Source organism: Mastigoproctus giganteus, chromosome 2 (genome assembly GCF_048544385.1).
Source record: "Mastigoproctus giganteus isolate SK-2022 chromosome 2, ASM4854438v1, whole genome shotgun sequence".
In the NCBI taxonomy this organism is placed as follows: Eukaryota; Metazoa; Arthropoda; class Arachnida; order Uropygi; family Thelyphonidae; genus Mastigoproctus; species Mastigoproctus giganteus.
The window spans coordinates 59,287,906-59,309,334 of record NC_143576.1 but is presented as its reverse complement, the minus strand read 5'-3'; the positions used below and the strand labels follow the sequence as shown (position 1 = coordinate 59,309,334).

At 37.5% G+C, this 21,429-nt stretch overlaps 1 protein-coding gene across 1 annotated transcript in view; it reads left to right on the top strand.

The window, feature by feature from the left end:
• The window catches only part of LOC150089316 (lachesin-like), a 508,424-nt gene that overhangs the window by 439,551 nt on the left and 47,444 nt on the right, over positions 1 to 21,429 (top strand). Inside the window, exons 4-5 of the mRNA XM_090368495.1 lie at positions 14,332 to 14,502; positions 14,852 to 14,980. Of these exons, the coding sequence (XP_090224621.1) occupies positions 14,332 to 14,502; positions 14,852 to 14,980 (300 nt within the window). The remainder of the gene's footprint in view (positions 1 to 14,331; positions 14,503 to 14,851; positions 14,981 to 21,429) is intronic.

The following is a 21,429-nucleotide window of genomic DNA, read 5'->3' as shown; positions in this document are numbered from 1 at the left end:
AATGCATATTAATAATGTTATTAATACGGTTAACTCAAATAATATAGAAACTTGTGATTGACTTTCTATCATTAAAACTATTACAGATGAGTTGTTTGTGTGTGATACTATGGATGATGATACTGAGTCACAAAGGAAAATTAGTTGATAATTTTAGTTATGTAGGAAATAATGACATACAATTTTTCGCTACTCAGGAGTTATTAATGATATGTTCTAAATTAAATGAAAATAAAACTCCAGGCATGGATATAATAGAAAATATTTGTATAACTAAGATGAATGAACATTATCCTGAGATATTGGCAGTTATGTATAATAAGTATTTATTGGTAGTTATGTATAATAAGTATTTGTTGGAGGGTAGTTTCCAGGGTTCTGGAAAATTGCCCTTCTAAAGCTTATACATAAACCTGGTAAACCTGTTAGTGATCCTAGAGGATGTAGACCTATTTCGCTGTTGGCAAATTTGGGAAACGTTTGTGAGAAGTTGTTAGTTTTAAGATTAGAACATGTGTTTATTAAGTCTAAAGTGGAGTTTATAGGTCAGTTTGGATTTAGAAAATGTCTTTCAACCGAAGATGCTATAAATACATTAGTGAGTTATAATTCACAATCAACAAGTAAATATGTGTTTGCATTATTTGTAGATTTTGAAGGTGCGTTTGACAGGGTGTGGTACGAGAGAATTTTATGCTCATTAAGAAAAATTAATTGTCCTCAAATATTGTATCAAATATTAACAAGTTATTTAAGTGGTAGGAGAGTTCAAGTATATTCACAACATTTGAAATTTGGTAGATCTATTAATAGAGACTGTCCGCAAGGATCGATGCTCGGTCCGGTGTTTTGGAATTTGGTGTTAAATCAGTGGCTGGAGAAAGAAATTCCGCATTGTAAGTTGGTTGCGTATGCATATGAGTTAGTATTATGTAGTGGAGGTAAATCCAGGTTAGTATTAGAGCAGACGATGAGAGTTGTAGTAAAAGATCTGAGTATGTGGGCAGGTGTAAATAAACTTAAGATCTCAGATAGTAAGACAATAATGATGTTGCTGAAAGGCAAATTAGATTATGGAAGGCCACCGAAATTAATAATTAATGGAAAGCAGTTACCTCTGAGATCTCAATTTACATACTTAGGAATTTTACAAGATGATAAATTGTCATTTTTCCCGCATCTTTATTATATAAGTAATATGATCAAAAAATTTACATCGGCAATTATTAGAGTAACAAAAACTGATTGGGGACTTGGGAAAATGGTCTTGAGTTTATATTATAAGGCGGTGTTTCTCCCAATCGTAGTATACACTGTCTCTGTATGGTCTAAGCGTGTAAATATTTTTAAGTTTAGACAAAAGTTATTATCCCTACAGAGTGTAATAATGTTGGCTTTTATAAGACATGCAAGACTGTTTCAACAAATGCTTTACAGGTAATTGGAGGGGTATTGTCTTTAGATTTATATGCTATTTGTAGAGCGTTATTTTATTTCTTGAGAAAAAGGGTAAGAACAAGCTTTTGAGGGATAAATGTTACTTGTATGGGTGATGTTAAAAAAGAAAAGGAAGTGATTGTAAGTAAATTAGAAGAAGAGGTTAACGGGAGAAGTTAACAGACTATTTATTCTCAACGTGCGGTTTAATCACGATGTCAAAAATAAATAGTTTTATCCAAATATGGAACCATTACAAGGCATATTGAACTAAAAGTTTTGTTTTGGGTTAGAAACTCATCCTTATTGTACATACGCACTGCCAGAATCGTGGGATCATATTTTATTTGATTGCCCCATATATGAGGACTACAGGAGGGAGTTGATGCATGTTGTACCACCCTTTGTCAGAGGACAAGAGTACGTATGTTTAGATAATAAAGAAGTCTTTCAGGCCTTACCAAATTTTGCAAGATTTGTTTTTAAGGAGAGAACTCTCTTTTCTGTTGCTTACAGTTCATAAATGCTGTACACTTTTTTTTCCTCCCTAGCTTAATTTGGTCTTGTGGAGGGGGAGGATTTTTATTATTTTTTTTTATTTATTTTATTTTATTATTTTCATTTTTTATTGTTATTTACTTATTTTTATTTAACTTATTATACATATACACATATTATTTTTATTTATTTATTTATTTATTTTGCTGGCAATCTACTGAGTTACTAGAACGCGGGATGCTGGCACCAGGATAATTAGTATTGACTACTTGGTGCGAGTTGCAATGTGTTTTTGGAATGGCAGGTTGTTAGTGTATTTTTCCCCCCGGCTTACTTTGGCTATGTGGGGAGAAATTTAATTGATTTTTTTTGTTTGTTTGTTTAATTATTATTTTATTTTAATTTGTTATTTTTAATTCTTATTTTATTTATAATTTGTATTTATTATTTTATTTTTTATTTTATTATATTTATTTATTATTATTATTTATTTATATTATTATTTATTTATTTATCTTATTATTATTTTTTTTTTGCTGGCACTCGGGTTTGGGCAGCCTGGAGGCGTTGGCACTCACCTGTATAGCACTACCTCAGGTGGGTGCGGGATTGGTGCCAATTCGCACAGTAATAGCTTTAGTAGGCCCAGGTTGGAAAACTGGCGCCAGGAAGCATCTGCCCAGGTGTGACTGCTTCCTGGTGGTGAGGTGGCCTGAATATAATGTTCAGGCCACCTGTAATATTCATAGAGTACATGTTTGACTATAATTCTAGGCGGATTTGAACGAGAGTCTTGGGGCCACTATAGAACAGAAACAAAGATGAAGAAGTCAGAAAAAGGCATTTATTTTTGGTGTCAAAAACTTAGAGACTAGATGTGTGTACCTGGTTAATGGTAGCGAATAAAACGATGAGTTCAAATAAGTCACATCGAAACCCAGCACAGAGTTAAATATGCCACAATACGCAGCATCCGAAATCTTCCGCCTAAATCTTTACACGAACATAACTTCTGAAACCGAATGATAAAGGTGTATAACGTACTTTATATTATAACAGGAATTTCGCGAAAGAAATACGTCTTCCCAAAAGTCAACTTCCATTTACGAAGTTACCTTTCAAACCGTGGCAAAGTCAATCGTCATAATATCGGAATTTGGAACCTAGAAGATATTTGATCGTTATTGAATCCAAATAAGTAAACTAATAAGTGACTAAAGATTAATGTACATATTCATCATAGTGATTTCAACATAACAGCTTTACAATATTAAAAAAAATCAAAACTAAGCTATTTATTCATGTAATTCTTAATCTTAAAATAATTCATTCGTGGTCTGTCTGGAAGTGCTCCATGGAGCGCGCCCACAAGAGCACTTTTGTAATAAAAAAAATAAAATAAAATAATCTAAATCGGTCTCAATTTTTTGAAAGATTTTACCGCATATTGGTTTTTTTTCCTTCTCTCTCAATTTTACTGCTAAATAAAACCTATTGCAAAAGGAATCAGGTCAAAAGCTTCTTTAGTCTTTGAGTTATTCAAAGAGCGTTCTGGACAGAGGGACATAAGATTATTATTATATAGATGCCCTTAATCCAAAATATATTACAGGATTTTCCCACTAAATCATTTCATTAAAATTTTCATTAAAATTTCATTTCATTAAAATTTTCATTAATTTCATTTCATTAAAAATTTTATTTGGATAATTACATTATGAAATGCACAATTCACCAATTTCCTGTATCTCGTCCAATTTGAATTATATAATAAAATGCATTCATTTTACTTGGACATTAAGTCCCTTCTTTTTATCAACCAAATTACGCTTTATATTCATGAAACCAAGGCTTTACTTTAAAGTTTAGCTTTTATCATTTTTCTTTTACTTCATGTTTTGCTGGCACAAGTTTCCATTCTTATTATTTACTTCATTTAAACTTTTAAATTATAAAGTTTAAAAATTGATAATCCAAAGATAACGATTTCAACAGCTTAACAGTGTTATAGGATCAAAAGTAAGCAGTTCTTTTATGTAATTCATAATCTTAAATTCATTAGTTTTGACCAGGAGTGTTCCAACATTCGAGAGATGTATCTGACATTATATAATTCAGTGACAGAATTAAACTAGATCTAAAGATATAAAATATTCATCCTTGTGACTATTCTTTATTACTTCAATCTCATGTTACAGTCATTTTCATTTGTTCACTGTAAAGGGATGGAGTGCCATTAAAAGTTGCGCATCACTGAACAATCTGTACTAAGTGGAGATATTTCATATTCTTTTCCACTCGTTCCTTAACGATACCATTAAATTTTGATGCTGGCGCTGTTTAGAGACCATGAAATGTTATGGCGAAAACATCGTCCTTCACTAGTTACGTCTGGTCTGAAACTTTTCTCCTTGATACGTTAAACCGTACAGTCTTTCCTCATAGGATTGATCGTAAATGTTAGGGGTAATAGTTATCCGATAGAAGTTGTCCTTTGGCATTAAGGAAAATGGTGCTTCGGAGTGAAATGCTACTACTACTTCCAATAAAATGCCATCTTGTTGGGGAAAATATTCTCTCCAAGAAGTTTAAAAAAAAGAAGTCTTTATGAAAGACCTGCTGCTTTCCTATTGTCTTTATCCCCTTTGAGTTTAATTAGCTGTATTTGCTGATTTAGAAGAATATAATAATCTTTAATCTCATTTCACCAAAGAGAGCTACAGAAATTTGATTAAATGCGTACGAAAAATGAAGTGGTACATTAGTTACGCATAAAGTTTTTCAGTTCAGATATAATTCGTTGCACGTGTTCGCTTATATTCTGGATATTGTACAGCATTATATTATACAGAATTTTTTTCGGGGCAGTTGCAGCAGTTCAATGAACCTAAATTTGTTGTTGGGCTGAAAAACTCAATAACTCACTGATATTTCGGAAATTCCAGCCTCCACTGAATTAGGCCTTAAAAATCACTCCAGTTTATGAAGGGTCTCGAACACACACATGTACAAACGACTGACAAGTTCCTTCGAATGTCGTGATCAGGGAGAACCACGTGAACTTCAAGGAAGTTTGATGTATTTTGAAGTGTGAAAAGTTGTATTCCAGAATATTGTGAACCAGTAATCAACAGATTGTCTACTACAAATCGAGAAAGAAAATGTTCAAATGGATTTGGATCCATTACACTTGATAATGAATGTTACGTGTTAAATCCGATAATACCAGAATTCCTGCGCATCAAGATATGTTGCTTTTTGGAAACACCAAATTGGGATGTGTTTTTAAAGGAGAGAAATTAGGAGAAGTCCCACAAATTCAGAAACCCCTGCATGCTTTTATTTTTTGAAGAGTAACAAACTTTTCATTGTCTTTGATGACTATAGGAATATGTTCATATATATATGAACATGTTCATATATCATGGTATAATTTTGATGATTTATGTGATATTTTTTTCCTCGCCACCCAATTGGTTCAAATGAATTAGCAGGAGATAATATACCCTCATGTATAGCTAAAAGTATGTCATCAGTTAGATCCAAACTTGACTACGGAATTTATTTATTGCTCGGCACCCCCAAGAGCTTTCTGCAATGGCCAGACCAAATTCTGACATCTGTTGTTCTTTTAGGATCATTAGCGACTAAAGTCATATTGATCCGTCTATATCTGTAAATTGAGTGTGTTCTGTGGTCGATTTTATGCATGCTGGACGAAAAACCCCAGTTTCTGGGAGAAGAAGCCATCCTACAGTCCCTGAGACCGACTAGCTCAGCCACGTTGGTGGAGAAAGGCTCATAAAAATTGCTTATATAATCGACGGGACTCGAATCCAAGTATTTTCCATCCGGTATGGGGAGAACGGCGATTCTACCAACTGTGCTACCAATTAGTCATATAGACTAATTACAGGTGACGGCGACATCACCTGTAATTAGTCTATATGCACATAGGGTAACAAACACCCTCTGGTTGCCAGTGACATGCATAAGATGAAATCCAAGCCAGATCACCCCGCCTGTAAACTATGATCAACCCTCAGTGAAAAAATATCCAACAGAACCAGCAATGGGTAGATCAATCCCTGAGTCTCAGCATTCAGGGACCATTACTAAAAGAATCGCCTTAGTTGGGATCAACGTTGTGCTTGAACTGTTTATTATTATTATTATTATTTTGTTATTATTTTTAACATGTAATATACACAACAGGCATTAGCCCAGTAAAAGTGTATAACAGAGCAAAGGTTGTACAAAACATAATATACTTTGTACAATGAAAGTTAATTCAAACTGGAAAAGTCCAATTCACAAAAATAAAAAAGATATTCATGACGTCAAGTCCAGCGCTATGTAAACTCGCAGAAAGCAGTTTGCTGCAGGAGACATCATCACACACACACACACGAATTAATAAGGACATCTTTAGCCCAGAACTCATCCGTCAATCGGTCAACCTACTCCAAATAGTTCTGTGAAATTGTTTCTTGTTCACAGCCATATCCAAGTCAAACTTGTTCATGAGTGCCCAATGTTCTTTTGAAGGAGGAGTTCCTGGATATCTCTAATCTAGAATTACCGATGTGGAATGTCGTCTTCTGTTTAGTTCAGCATTGAATGAGAAAAGGTATTTGTAGTTGCTTGTAATAGGTGATCCGCGTAAATCATATTCTCCTTGTGGTTCTTGGTTTGAGGGTAATCGTGGACTGTTTGCATTGCATGAACTGTGCGGTATAAGCACCACAGTCCTGTGGTATTCACGTTTTTCCCAGTTCTGGAGGAAGAAGGATAAATTTATTTTCATAAACTACAGACAAATTTTCCAGTTATATTCCGATAAACGTAATCATCTCAAAATCTGCAACCAGCAGGAACGGCAGAAATCTGAGATTACTTTCAAAACAAGAACCACAAGGAGAATATGATTTACGCCGATCCCCTATTGCAAGAAACTACAAATACCTTCTCTCCTTCAGTGCTGAACAAACAAGATGGACATTAGCCAGTCTCACAAAACACAACCGCGATATATGATTCTGCTGGATACCAGAGCACATGAGAATAACAATCAAAGAAAACAAACAAGTTCGCCTTGTAAATATTTTAATAACCAGTATACTACCATCAACGGGAATTCCACAATTAGAATCGGACAGAATAGCAGTCGTCCTGGAGAATGAAGAAATAGAAAGCAATTTATAGCAAATTAAATCAAAGTTATAAAACTGAGTCGACTAGCACAAGGAAGTCTAGAGAGGTAGTTGAAACCAGACTGCAAAATCACATACATCTTTCAGATATAACTTTCTTCTCGGAACTGGAGGGTCTCCAAATTGTCAGACCTTCAAATCAAATCTAGCCATTTCTCAACTTAATTAAGTTCGGCCTATGAAAGAAAGTATCATCTTTCCTTCTCAAATATACAGAATAATGCGCACCTGGAAGATTGCTTTCGTTTTTTTCCCCGTAACTAACACCTTAAAATCGACAATAGTTTATTGTTCAAATTATTAATTTCTCACCTGCCCTCTGTAAATATCTGGCATCTCCTTTTGCTGTCTAAGGAGCAATGAGCGCACATTTGGAAAGTTATTTTGAATAGCGTGAAGACATATCGGATGGGTTGTCTTTCTTTCTGAAACCAATAAACGTTTACCCATCTCGTTTCAAATCATATCTTTAAAGGACACGACGTTTTACATCTCTTTTTCTCACTCTATAAAAATATAGAGATTTGACAGGGTATCGATTCCTGTACTTATTTAATTAAATAGTTTTCTTGATATTCCTCTGTTCCGTTTCCTCTAGGTGTTAAATAAATACCGCATTAATTATACGCTTAATGCATCTTTGTATAAGAAATTGCTTTTAATTATGTTTTATTAATCCTAGTTATTTATATTTTAAAACGAATGACTGCTTTGTTTTGATTCTCAGCTTTCTCACCATTATCTAGGATCTGCGTGCCCTGTAGTGAGAAGTTTGCAAATAAATAAATAAATAAATATATAATATCCCTTGCTCCTACTATTGTTGAAATTGAGAGTTCACATCATTTAGTCTAGTAGGCTGTATAAAAAGTATTATTTCATTTTTTAATCTACAATAGTGAAACAGGTTATTTTCATTTTATTTTCTAAATCCATCCAATGTAGAAATCTTTATTGCAATAATAATAATAGTAGTGCAATGGATATATTGCAATGAGCCCTTCACGGCCACAAGGCCAGGAGTTAACAGTAATATTACAATATGTAAGAAAAAGAAATTAATAAATTAAATATAAAAATACATATGTGAACGAATAAAAAGTAAATACAGCTCAACACTCAAAGTATAATACAATTAAAAACATCACAATGTACAAAGAATATATAGGTGGGAAAACTGCAAGGTTGGTTGGTAAGCCATCTTCATGTCGCATTGCTGGATTGCGGCGTTAAGGCGAGCTTCAAGGAGAAGAATCAGGGACAGGGAAGTACAATTTAAGGATGCGGCGTCTGTGTACTCCCTATCACAAGAAAACTTATAAGGTCAGCATCCAAAGACTGGGTACATGAAAGTAGCTGATATGGGAGAAACCTAGCGGATAGGTGGAGACGGCTGAGATGTGGGCATAGAGTTGGAGTCGCTCTGAGGGAAGGCTGAGGGACTCTCCAAGAGCACAGGTCCCAGAATGATGGTGCCGAGATCTTTCCAGTGATCATTTTTACAGTTGTGGTAAGGCATTTCACCCTAATCAGCGTGGGGAGCCTGTGAATTTTTATCAAACTGGCCATTTCAGTTGTCCTTAACCGTGGAGGAAGTTTGTTTGTTTATGGCCCATTTTAAGAGCCAAAACTCAGTAAAAAAGAGTGGTCGAATTGTGCTAGGGGCGGCAGATGTCCATACTTCTGCAGCATATAGAAGCAGAGAATATACCGTGCTTTTTATATATCTTCTGGTGGTCGTTACTTCATTAATATAATGCAAAAGCTGTTTGGCCATCCATCGTAGTCGAGCTGCCTGGGTGAGCAGCTTTTCCATGTGGTTACCAAAGCAGAGCTTAGGATCAAAAACAACCCCCAAATCAGTATGTTTCTTGACGATGGGAATAGGGGAATTGCATAGTGTTGGCTGAATATAGGAAGGCGTTTTATTTAATGAGAATATCATAAATTCAGACTTTTCTGGATTTATTTTTAGTCCAAACTGGTTGAGGTAGTTTGCAAATTCTAGGAGTATATTGTTAATTGATGCTGTTATCATGATAAGATCATCATGCGGAGAAATCAGTGTGAGGAGTTTCATATCATCAGCATAACATAGAGTATCATGCCTGGACTCAACAAGCGGCGAGATAAGCGCTGTAAATAAGAGGCCGGATAAGACACCACCCTGTGGCACGCCTGAAGAGACACATCGCTTGTATGTTTGTCCGTGGACAGTAAGCCGGATTATTCTATTTTGAAGGAGTGAAGTGAGGAACTGTAGAGTGTCTCCCATGATTTGATAATGGTCTGAAAGTAGCTTCAGCATTGCAGGAACGTTTATTGAGTCAAAAGCTGCTTCGAGGTCTACATAGGTGACTGCAAGCTCTGCATGAGATTCAAACGCAGAGAGGATAGAGCTGGTGGTGGCTAAGAGAATAGTCACAGTGTATCTATGAGGAAGAGAGTAGTGGATTTGATGAGGCTGATGTAGAAGAAGTTGTTTAGTTAGAATGGGGAGAAGTACCTTCTCTAGGAGTTTTAGAAGACTTGAGGCGTTGGAGATTGGCCCGTAGTGCTTAAGAAGAGTAGGTGATTGAATTTTTGGTATAGGCTTCACAAAGTAATGTTCCACTGCTGGGGAAAGAAATTACTTGACAAAATAGCATTAAAAATAGTTAGAAGGGGACCCAAAATGTATGGGCTAAGACATTTAATAATGAATTGGCGTATTTCATCTGCACCTGCCTTAGCAGAAGCCGGTGTAGAATTTATGGCAGCAGTAAGCTGTGCCCTGGAAATTGATACTGCAGATAGCATGTCAGATGGGATTTCAGTTGTTGGTGTCTCAAGATGAGCACATTGTTCCGAGTTCGATGCAAATCTAGATATAAAATATAGCCACTGGTTAGGTTCAAGTTTTTGTGGGAAATCAGAAGGCCGTTCAAAGTGGGGGGTTTTTCCTCTACGAAGGGTGGTGTCCATATAATTCTTAATTGCTTGAGATTTCAGCCTGTTGAATGTTGCACGCGCTCTAGAGTAGGCTATCCTGTCTTGAACACTTTGCGACTGCTTCCACATTTTGTGGAGTTGCTGTTTTAATTTGAAGCTCATATTAAGATGGGGAGTCCACCATGCTCTGGACCGAGGCATGATAGAAATTCTCTTTGATGCTGCAAATGCCGCAATCGTCTTAAGCCAATTAGTAAGCAGATTTACTGCAATTTCAAGATCACAGTTTTCTAGGACTGACCACGGGATGGCAGAGGCAGCCTCAACACATTTAGCAATGCTCAAAAATCTGGGACTAACTATTACTCTGGTGTTAATTGAATTCACAACATTGAAGTTTGCAGCAGGTATCTGTAAAAGAACAATAAATGGCTTGTGGTCCGAATTAAAATAAGTCTCTGGCATGTAATCAGGTGTGCAAGGATAAGATCTAGTTGATTGTTACCTCTGGTCTGAAAGTCGTTAATCATTTGTAACCCTGTACAAGATAGGTTTGACAGGAGTATTTGCTGAAGGTTAGCTAGTTGGGGAGGAAGTTTAAAGTCTCCACAGACAAAGTGCAAAGCTGAAGGATGAAGCTGGTTAATGATCCAGTTTGATATTTCATGGATGGCGTCATATGAGGGTGCTGGGGGTTTATATATATGGCAATTACATCTATAAGCACGCCATGGTAGCTGAGAGTAACAGCGAGAGCTTCATATGCTGTTGTTTTGCTAGAAACTTGATGAACAAGTGAGGCATGTGAGCTCTTAAAGAAAATGGCAACGCCGCCTCCTCTTTGGCCAACTCTGGAAGTAAACGCTGATTTATACCCAGCTGGAGTACAAGATGTAAAAAATTCTTGGTCTTTATCAAGCCAGGTTTCTGTAACACAGAGAATATCGATATCACTAGCGAGCAGAATTTGATCAATGATATCCAGTTTGTTGCGGAGGCTTCTAACATTCTGGTACAAGTCTCTGATTATGCAAGTTTTCTGGATCCTTTTAAGGCAGGTGTCTCTAGTATTTTTATTCAAGGCAGGCTTTCTAGTTTGTCGGTTCGTGACCCACGTTGGGATGAACATTCCCAAACTGTTATTTATTGGTGGTTGAAGGCTGATTGTACCAATTTGATGATGCCGCTGTTTGTCACCACTTGTATAATTTTGAATTATGCTGCGCACATTTTGAGAAATTGCCCGGAATGTGGGGCATTCATGCTTGTTCCCTTGCAGCGTTAATTGCTATCGAGGTGGGTGAATTAGTTGAGGTTGTTGATGGGGGCTCTTTTTCTCAGAAAATGGTCTGATATATATACTTTGGGGCCAGGAGGCTGGATCTATAACCTTTTGATAGATAGCAGGAACAACACATAAAGAAAGAGGCATAGCGTGTTTGCCGGCTTTTTAGCCCTTTAACCTGAACTGAGAGGTTATGTTCCTCGTTAAACATTCTCATTATAGATTCGGGAGAAGTTCTAGGTCCAAATCTGGATGCAAAAATCTTGGCTTTGGTGGAAACTACCAAGATGTTATATTTCTCGGCCAGTGTCAGACGAGATTTAGAGGCTGTTACTAGGTGGGGCAGCGAGATCTGGTTATGAATATTAGCGTGATGGGAAAGGCAATCAAAATTGATATCAGAAAGACATCCAGAGGAATCTGAGGCAGGGTTTTCTGTGGTAATGAGGGAATTTTGTCTATCTCCAGAGGGACGTAAGTATCGCTAGAAGGGCTGTTGGTAAGCATACCAGCATACGATGTGGGCAGAGCTTGATGGGCGTTAATTGAATTACTGTTTAGTTCTGGGGCTTGTAGGGAGTGTTTAATATTTTCTGGTGGGTTCTCTGGTTGGGATACTTCTTCATAAGATTGCAGCTGTGGTTGGTCACCAGCCTTCTGCTGAGTGCATGATTGGGCCCTGCTAATGTGCTCAGTCGGAGTGTCTGGAGATCTATCTACTAATTGTCTAGAGTGAATTTGAGCATGGGAGCCAGGTTTTATAAGGCTAGACAGTTTGAGTAGATTTTGTCCGTTTATTTATTATTGGTGGCTGAGATGTCAGCTTTCCATTTTCGCTCACCAAAGAGCAGAGGTCAGAGAGCATATGTGTGATATGTTTATTTTGGTTTCCTCAGCGAGTAAACTTCATCCTTCAGATCCTCAATTTGGACCTCAACTGGTGAATTAGGAGCACAAAGAAGTCTACTCTGTCTGGCTGTAGAGGAGGGGTCGACACTGTAGCTTTGGCGTTAATTCTTGGAGATTCATCTTCACGTTGAAAAGTACCTGTTGCGACTAGCGTCTGGTTTGAGGTGGAGGACACATTAACTACCGAGGCACAATTTTGATCATTGGTTTCCGGTGGAGACTTGGACTGATTAGCGCTGCATGCATCGTGGTTGGCAATCCTGTCAGGCGGTGTTCCGTTGACCACTGTTTCGTCGCATGCGATGGTCATAAGTTCAGACAAACCAGCATTTGAATGTTGAATGAGATCAGTTAACATCTGGTCGATAGGGCTAGTTTCAGTCTGGAATAGAGGAAGTTCAGATATTTCAGCATCTTCTCTAAGGCATTTGTCACATGCGAACCATCTCCGACGTAGTTTAGAAAGATGTGCGATGTCTGTTTTAACTGAGTGGGCACAAAAGTTTAATTTGCATACATGACATCGAATGGTTGGTTCCTTCCCATCGCGGCAGGCTAGGCAGACGAATTGTTGCTAGTTATTCTGTTTCTGTGACATGCCTGATTTCGAGTCTTTAAATCGCCTGGAAGTAGTGAACAATGTTCAGTTTTATTAGTTAGTTTTTAATTCCGAGTAGTTTGTTTGCTCTGGCACTATTAAGCTTGCAGCTTTTATATTCGCGTTTCCAAAGAGATTACTGAGAAAACACAAGAAAACATAAATGGTTGTAACAGGTGTGCTAAGCACAAAAGACAGAAGAGAGGGAGGATTTCCCTAGGGAACTCAGTAGTGGCGATGCTTTGTGACTTGGTCAAGGTTGACTCATTATCCGCTTAAGCCTTTAGGGTAGTGGGGCGTTTGCTAAATTCTTGAGGCCTAAAGCGCTGTGCATACATCGTAATGAAGAACTTCAAACGTGAGCAGGAATAATTAAAAATTCAGAAATACCTGTTTATCATATCACGAAGATGATACCACATCAAGCTTGAGCAGAGGAAGAGGAATTCATTGGTAGGCGAATCATTTCATAACTAAAGTATAACTAATCTAAAACTGAATTAATATCAGGAGCGTAAACGAACACCATAACTCGTGCCACAACTCGCGCACGCGGTGTATTTTCTTTATCAGGTTTTAGTATAGTAAAAGCAGTTTTATTGCATTACTGAAAGAAAAAACTGTTTTGGGAAAAAAAATTGTCGGTCACGTTGTGAAAAAACTTCTTTGGATCACTGAAAGGATTCGAATCTAGGCTTTGTACATGGTGATTATAATCACTGTCCAACACAGCGTACAGATAAAATGCACACAATTAGTCTACTGCTATAGGATCAATAGATGTGCCAAGAAGCATTTAAACCGCAACTTTCTCGCAAGATTTTACTTTTTTTTACATTTCTTTATTTGTTTTGGAAGAACCATATTCGCAATCGATAGTGGCTTATGCTGGAGAAGATACCAGAAAGCTCATTCATCGCCCCCTTAAAACTTCCTTAATCTGAATAAGGAATGGAAGTAAATGGACCATCCGGAAAACATTGTTTTCCTGCAAATAGTTTTGACAAAACGACCCCATATGGAAAGTTCTTGGATAATTGGCGAAGGAAAATCGTATCCACTAGAAAACGAATGTTGGAAAATGATCCCATTACAAGAAGAGACATTTTGAGATTAGGTCTCAATCTTTAAATAGGTCTGCACAGTGGTATCGTCACTATCCTCTCCATACTGTTGGAAAAGGTCCAGGTTCGAATTCCGTCGATTACGCGGGGGAATTTAATGGGCTCCTTTCACTCCGTAGTTGAGTTAGTTCGTCTCAGGCGTAGATAGCAAGGTCCCCACCCCAGAAACTGGGTTTTTTTCGTCCAGAAAAACGAGTAAATCGACCTGAGAACTTTAGATACGATTCCCACACCAAGAATCTTGAATGTAGTATTTTGTTTTTATTAATGCAAGTAATGGAATAGGTATTCCTTTAAATAAGACAAAAATGAGATTATCTTTTTGTTTTATTGTAGTTCCACCCTCTATATTAGAAGAGGGAACCAGTTCCGATACAGTTGTAGAAGAAAGGTCCAAAGTTAGTTTACGATGTCGTGCCTCAGGCTATCCGACACCAACTGTGTCTTGGAGAAGGGAAGATGGTAATGAAATAAGCCTTGGTTCCTACAGTGGAAGAAAGTATTCCGGTAAGTAATCATAATGAGCACCCTTTTTATCTGAACGATATTTATTATCGCAGATGATTGTGGTCCTCTGGTCAAACATTTAACTATGGCATTATCAGTCGAATATTTGTATGTCGCCACCACTTAACATGTTTCGTTGTTAACTAAGCGCTGTTATTTTCACTACCATCAAACAGTTAAATTGTAAACTTCGGTGGCTATAAGGGAATACAAAAATATGTTATGTAAATTATTAATAAGAAATATTTTTCTTAATTATTTCTTTAAACAACGTTAATTTCCAATTATTATTCTTTTACTATTTAGAATCACTTAGAATTCTGATTTAGAATCTCTTGTGTATCTCTAGCTCTCCGGCTGGAAGGAGAATATTTAAATATCTCACAAGTAACTCGAGAAGACATGGGAGCTTATTTATGTATTGCTTCAAACAAAGTCCCGCCTTCAGTTAGCAAGCGAATCCTTCTCCAGGTAAACTGTAAGTATTTAAATTCTTTTTAAATGAAAGATGTAAATTTTCATGACCTCCAATGTAAGAGATAAAAAAAAAAAAAAAAAAAGAAAGAGCACTAATAAATGCCAAAAGAAACAAGAATGTGTTTTAATAATGAAGTAATCGTGAGATGTATTAAATATTTTCGTTTAGACCACCATAAAAAACCGAAAAGGCGAATCGAATTTTGGAAGGTTGAAGACAAAAGAAAAAATATATATGAAAAATAATAGATTCTATGCATAAAAAAAGTCGAATTAAAATAACGTAATATAATCATCGCTACATACTAGACGAGAATGTAATTTTCCCACACTAGATACGTATAAAAAGACAGAAATATCACTGTTCTTGTGCTTTTTAGTTATTTTCATTTAAGCCATCTTCTGTGAATTAGCGTGGCCGACTTAATAACAGCCGGGTGACAAACGTTTTCTGAATATGCGAGATTATTTAATGTACTACACTGGTTAACACGAGCCGACATATGTTTTACGCAGAGGGTTTCCAAATATTGATAAATCGATTGAAAAAAGTAAGAATACTTCTGTGATTAAGTTATGAAAATAGCTGCTGTGTTCAAGTCAAGTTCCTGCTGCCTCATTTTTTTTTTTTTTTTATTTAATAGCAACATACAGTTTGTTTATTACTAAAGGACAGCGGTGCCTTTACGCATTAGCATAATAGGTGCATATCCAGGGCTTCAAATATTTGTGGCCCCCAAAAAATTGAACCATATATCCAAATATACAATTTTTATCAATAGGGTCCTTTAACCTCATAGCACCTTTTGATCTAAACGTATGTGACTGTATCGTATGTGTTGCTTCAAACCAAGTCCTGCCTTCAGTCAGCAAGTGAATCCTTCTCTACGTAAACTAGGTATATAATTAGTGGCCCAATTTGGGATATAAAATTTCGATACAGACAAACAGCAAGGTCCTAGATCACTCAGCAAACCGAAACCGAAGTGTTCCTTAGATAATTAATTACTGTCCTAGTTCCTGACCTACAATCGCATCAACGTTGAACATTCATTCTCCAGTTTTTTGTATCACTCCTATGTTACCTCTCACTCGCTCTGTGTGGTTGCTCGCTACCTACTTAGGTTTTCCCATTTATTCGTACTCTTTTCGCCTTCGCGAGCTTCCGAGGTATAGCTGTAACAGAAATAGTCAGACTAGGCGTAACTCATACTTTTTGTTCTAAGTGTAGTTAGTTCGTTTCTACCTTTTTCTTTTGGTTGGTTATCTTAGTTTACCTTAACATATTCGCCTCACCTGTCTGGTATCTATTTCTGCTTTCGTCTAGTGGTTTTCTATAGGACAAAGCTTCGTATACCCTCAAGATGAAGAGGGAATGCTATTTCTTCTCTCCATCCCGCAGTTTGGGCTTTTGCGTTGTGATCTTTATCGGGTAATTATGTAATTAATTACTCGACACCACAGTTAACTTCTAATCATGCTTTAACATTTAGCTCTATTACTTTTGTGGTTGAATGTGAGGTTTTGGCAGTAAAAGAAGAAACCTGAATAACACACAAACATAACAGGGTTTAATACAACAAGAGAGAATTTTACACACTTCACTCAAAAGACTTGTTAAGACATTTCATTAATTAGGACATTTCATTAATAATGTATTTCGTTAAAGATATTTCATTAAACATGTTTATCAAAACAAGTCCAGCAATTATAAAATCAAACTTTTTAACTTTAAGGTTTATCATCTTCAGTTCCAGTAGTTAACTTTCAATAGGATCAGGTTTAGAAATTAGAAAGGAAACATTTTAACGGTACCATGATACTATCATTTTTGCACTTCGTACTCATATCATTTTAACTTACCAGCTCTAGAGATCACACTGAGTTGATCAGTCAATGGCTGTGGCTCTCCAATTTGCTCGGTCGGCTCTGGGCGGTGGCTAGGCAGAACGATGATCAGTTCCTTGCTGGGCTCTTTGGTCCTTCCTTCAGGGTCTTGTCCGTTCCTCTCCGTCCGCCGTTCGACTCTTTTCTCCTTGCGAGGATCCGCTTTTTATGTCCCAAGCCCGCTCACACTATTTATACAAAACTTCTTTCTCACTGGCGGGAGCCAAGTCTTAAGATGCTGAATGGTGCGTCATGGAAAAGCACTGGGTTCAAAGAGGTATGTACCCACACAAATATCACTGCTTCTTATCCTCTCCCTTTGCCCTAATTTGCATCTTAAAGTGAACGCGTCCATCCGGTGTTTACAAAAATCTTCCACTTTACACTTGTAAGTGGCTAACTGATATCGCTGTTGCTGGCTAACAACTGTAGGCCTCTTTAACACGTGTTTATTACAGTTATAGCGACTAATCTTTGCCATTTTATTTAGAAAAATATACGATTTTACTTGAGGATTTTTACTCTGCCTTGAACTTTTCATTTGGTATTTAAAGTGATATTAAATCGAAGCTTTTGGAAGGGATCTAGATAGGACTGGCACAGAAAATTAAGTCGTTGTTTTTACTGTAAGTTTGAAACATAGGAAAGGGCAGAATTAGCGCTATAACACCTATGTATTGGCAATACTCAAAGCAAGGAAACACCACCCAGTTTCTCACAACCATAGACCCATTTCTCTAATCAGCTGCTTAAGCAAAACCAGAAAAAAAAACGATACACATTCGACTAACGTGGTATCACGACTCCCAAAATATGATCTCCGATAACACTACCCGACATTTTTTTTTCGTCATACCTTTGGAACGAAAAGTTGGTTACTCTAAACAAAATTAATGTCCTGATTATGAAAATGTCAATCTTTTACACCTGTCACATCTACATCAAAAGATATATGCATTTTTTAAATTCCTTGTTGTTATACAATGTCAGCATGCAGTTGTAATTATTACACACAATATATGACAATATATTGTGTGTAATAGCCATGGTGCAGCCAGAATCACCAGGAGTGGAAACAGGTCGAATCAGGGTTTCAGTAAGGAAACTAAGATGGCTTTCATCAAGAAGCAGAAGGCCTACCGGAAATGGCAGAAAACTCAACTTCCCTCAGACCATTCCATCTTTAAGAAAGAAAGAGCTTGCTTCTTGAAAAAGAAAAGGCTGGTCCTTAACCAAGCTGTTCTCAATAGGTTGAAGAGTGGTAGAAGGATCCTTTCGAATCATCATCATCTATCCATTGACAAAAAGCTTGTCCAGGAATGGGCACAGTTCAGCTTACAGCAGGCAGATTTTCCTGACTCTGATTCCTTTCTCTCGCAGGAGGACTGGTTACCTAGGGCACACTTGTCTGAAATAGAAATAACTAGAGAGACCCTAATTGATGTCATCAATAAACTACCCAACAAAGCCACTGTAGGTCCGGATGGTTTCCCACTCTTTATTATCAAAATTTGCAGCCCATATATAGTCGACCTTCTCCTTCACCTTTTCAGACAAATCCTGCAATCTGGAATAGTTCCTTCAATTTGGAAAACTTACCATGTTAAGCCCATTCCAAAGATCAAGAAACCCAAATCTCCTAAAGACCTGCGACCAATATCCATCAGTTGTTCTTTACTCAAAATTTTCGAAAAAGTAATTCAGCCAACAATTGCCCAGCATTGCTTTGCCCACAGGCCCGAGTACCTCCATACAGTTCTACAAAGGAGATCGACAACTACCAATGTTCTTGATACCCTCTTCAGAGTTCAGCACACCCTTAACAACAAATCACAGATTGATATCATATTCCTCGACATAAAATCGGCTTATGACAGAATACACCTCCCAGCTCTTTTTACCATTCTGAAACACTACTTCGGCCTGGCGGAAACCCTACTTCAAATTTTGAAGTCTATTTTACTTCCTAGACATCTGTCTGTGACCCACAATGACTTTCAAGTAACTATTGACGTCTCAAGAGGCATTCCACAAGGAAGTGTACTGTCAGCTATCCTGTTTGCAGCAGTTTTGGAGCCTTTCCTTGCTCAGAATCCGAACTTTGTTTCTTATGCCGACGATCTGAAGTTCTACGTGAGCTCAGATCATAATCATCAGATTCATGATATCAACCAACAAGCTTCTAGACAGATATTGAGCTTGGAAAGTTATCTTGCCACAATAGGGCTGCATCTGAGCCCTTCCAAATCAGCACAACTGACGATAACCAAGAAGAAAGCCAAAAATGATATCCAAATCTTTGTGAGTGGGGAACCGGTGCAAAAGGTGACCTCTCATACTGATCTTGGCCTCACCTGGGACGTTGGGCTCACATTTCAGCCTCATTTTGCCAGGATGAGGCAGAAGACGTACGCTGCTCTTTGGGCAGTGCGTCAAGAGCTCGTTGGTGTGCATCAGCCAGCGCTGCTTGTTCGGCACATCCTGAGGTGTATTACGCCGATTCCTCTCTATGCTTCAGAAATTTGGTCATCTGCCTCATACCTTCAGAAGTATCTTAGTTTAGAGTACTGGTTGCTTAGATGGATGAACAGGGTGGTAGGCCATCCCCTAACTATCTCGAGATCTATCCTACAAGCAAATCTAGGCACCACTCCCTGGAGACATATCATCATGACAAAAAATGTTCTCACGCTTGCTCGGCTTATAACGAGACGAATTGATGCCCCATCAGTATCCGCATTAATCTCTGGCCCGAACAGGGCAAGAGGGAAGCACCCCGACTCCTGTCTCCCTCTACGTCTTACGCTGTCAAGCATTGATTCCTTGAGGAACATGTTTCCAGCCAATTGTCTTCGGATCTTCAATAAATTTAGGATCCACCCTGATAGGTTCTGTGAAGACAAGCCCTACAGGAAGGAAATCCTCAAGAACTGTTACCAGACTATGAACCTATAATACTCACCTGCTCCTGGACAGACCTTTTTTTTTTTTTTTTTTTAACTTGTCTCTGTATATGACAGACTTTCTATCTTCATGTAATCATGTATATTACTGTATATTTTGTACATTATTGTTTATTTAATCCTGTAAAAGTCTCGGGTCGAGCACGAATGTACCCTTGTTTATTGTACATTGTGTTCCTCGCACCTTAGTCTGTATTCACACCCTTCTGGCATAGAGCCGTCCCTGGGGTGACCCAAGGTTTCTTGGGAAATAAACTGATTTTAATAATAATTAATAATAATAATAATAATATTACTTAGACATGTTTCCCGCTCAATGATTTCCTTTTATACTCCAGATTGCGTTCCCCTTTAAGGAACCAACAGTAATCTCCCATCATGGCAGAGTCCCAGCGACGTTGGTATCGTTTTTCCATTGCAGATACGTCCTAGTGGAAGCGCTCTCCTTGTTTATCACGGACAACTGCTAAGTTTTCAAGAAAGAAATCCAGATCGGAATGAAGGAAATGCATTTTCAATGACATTCGGCACCCCATGTTCTTGTAACATTTCAGCAAATTTGTCATTAGTTGCTCATAGTTTTCTTCTTTTCTCTTTCCGAGGAATCCGTGCCTTGAAAGCTCTCCACGCAGCCAGTTCAACACCATTCAGTTTTTTTTTTTGAAATTTTTCATCTTTTAGGAGCTTTCTTATTTGGGAACCTACGAAAATTCCTTCCTTCAGATTTGCATGAGATAAATTTGGAAATATTTTCAGTAAACATGCGAATCCTCTGCTTTCTTTATCCAGTGCCTTATTGAAATTCTTAATCAGTCCAAGCTTGAGGTGTAAAGGGGGAAGAAAAACCTTTTGTGGATCAACCAATGGAACATCCTTTACATTGCTTTTGCCGGGAATATATTCATCTCTCTTATCCCAATTTTGTACAACGCAGTGTTTGGCTGTTGCGCGACTATCCCACAAACACAGGAAACAACAGCATTTAGTGAAACCACCTTGCAACCCAACAAGCAGGCCAATCACTTTGAGAACACCAGAAATATTCTGACCATAGTCATTGTAACGTATAGCAACAAGAATCTGGGACATATTATCGTAAGTTCCTTTCAGGCCAACAGCATGAACAAGAGGAATTTGATAGTAAAGTATTTCCATTATGAAGCAATACTGTTTTCAAACTTATCTTTAATGCATCAATGAACAAACGCCATTCAGAGGTATTGTGATCAATGTTAAGTTCGTGCATAAGACCAACGACATCTTTGCAGACACACATGTTGTTTTCATTACAAAATATCTGGAAAACTCTTCATTTCGCTTACGGTATATTGCAATGTTTGGCGAGTAAGTTCCACTGTTGTAGTCTGGATTCGAGTAATTCAGACTTCTCTTTGGGTAAGCCCAAGTCTTTGATCAAGTTGCTTAATTCTTCTTGTTCAATGTAGTGTGGGGGCCTTTTCTTTTTCTGGCTCGTAGTCCAAATCACGTGAAGTACATGGTTCCGCAACATCTGGTAAAACGATTTCTTCTGTACCTCCATCACTACTTCCAATATCCCAAGATTTTGGTGGCACAGGTACTGGCAGTTCTTTACCGTGTG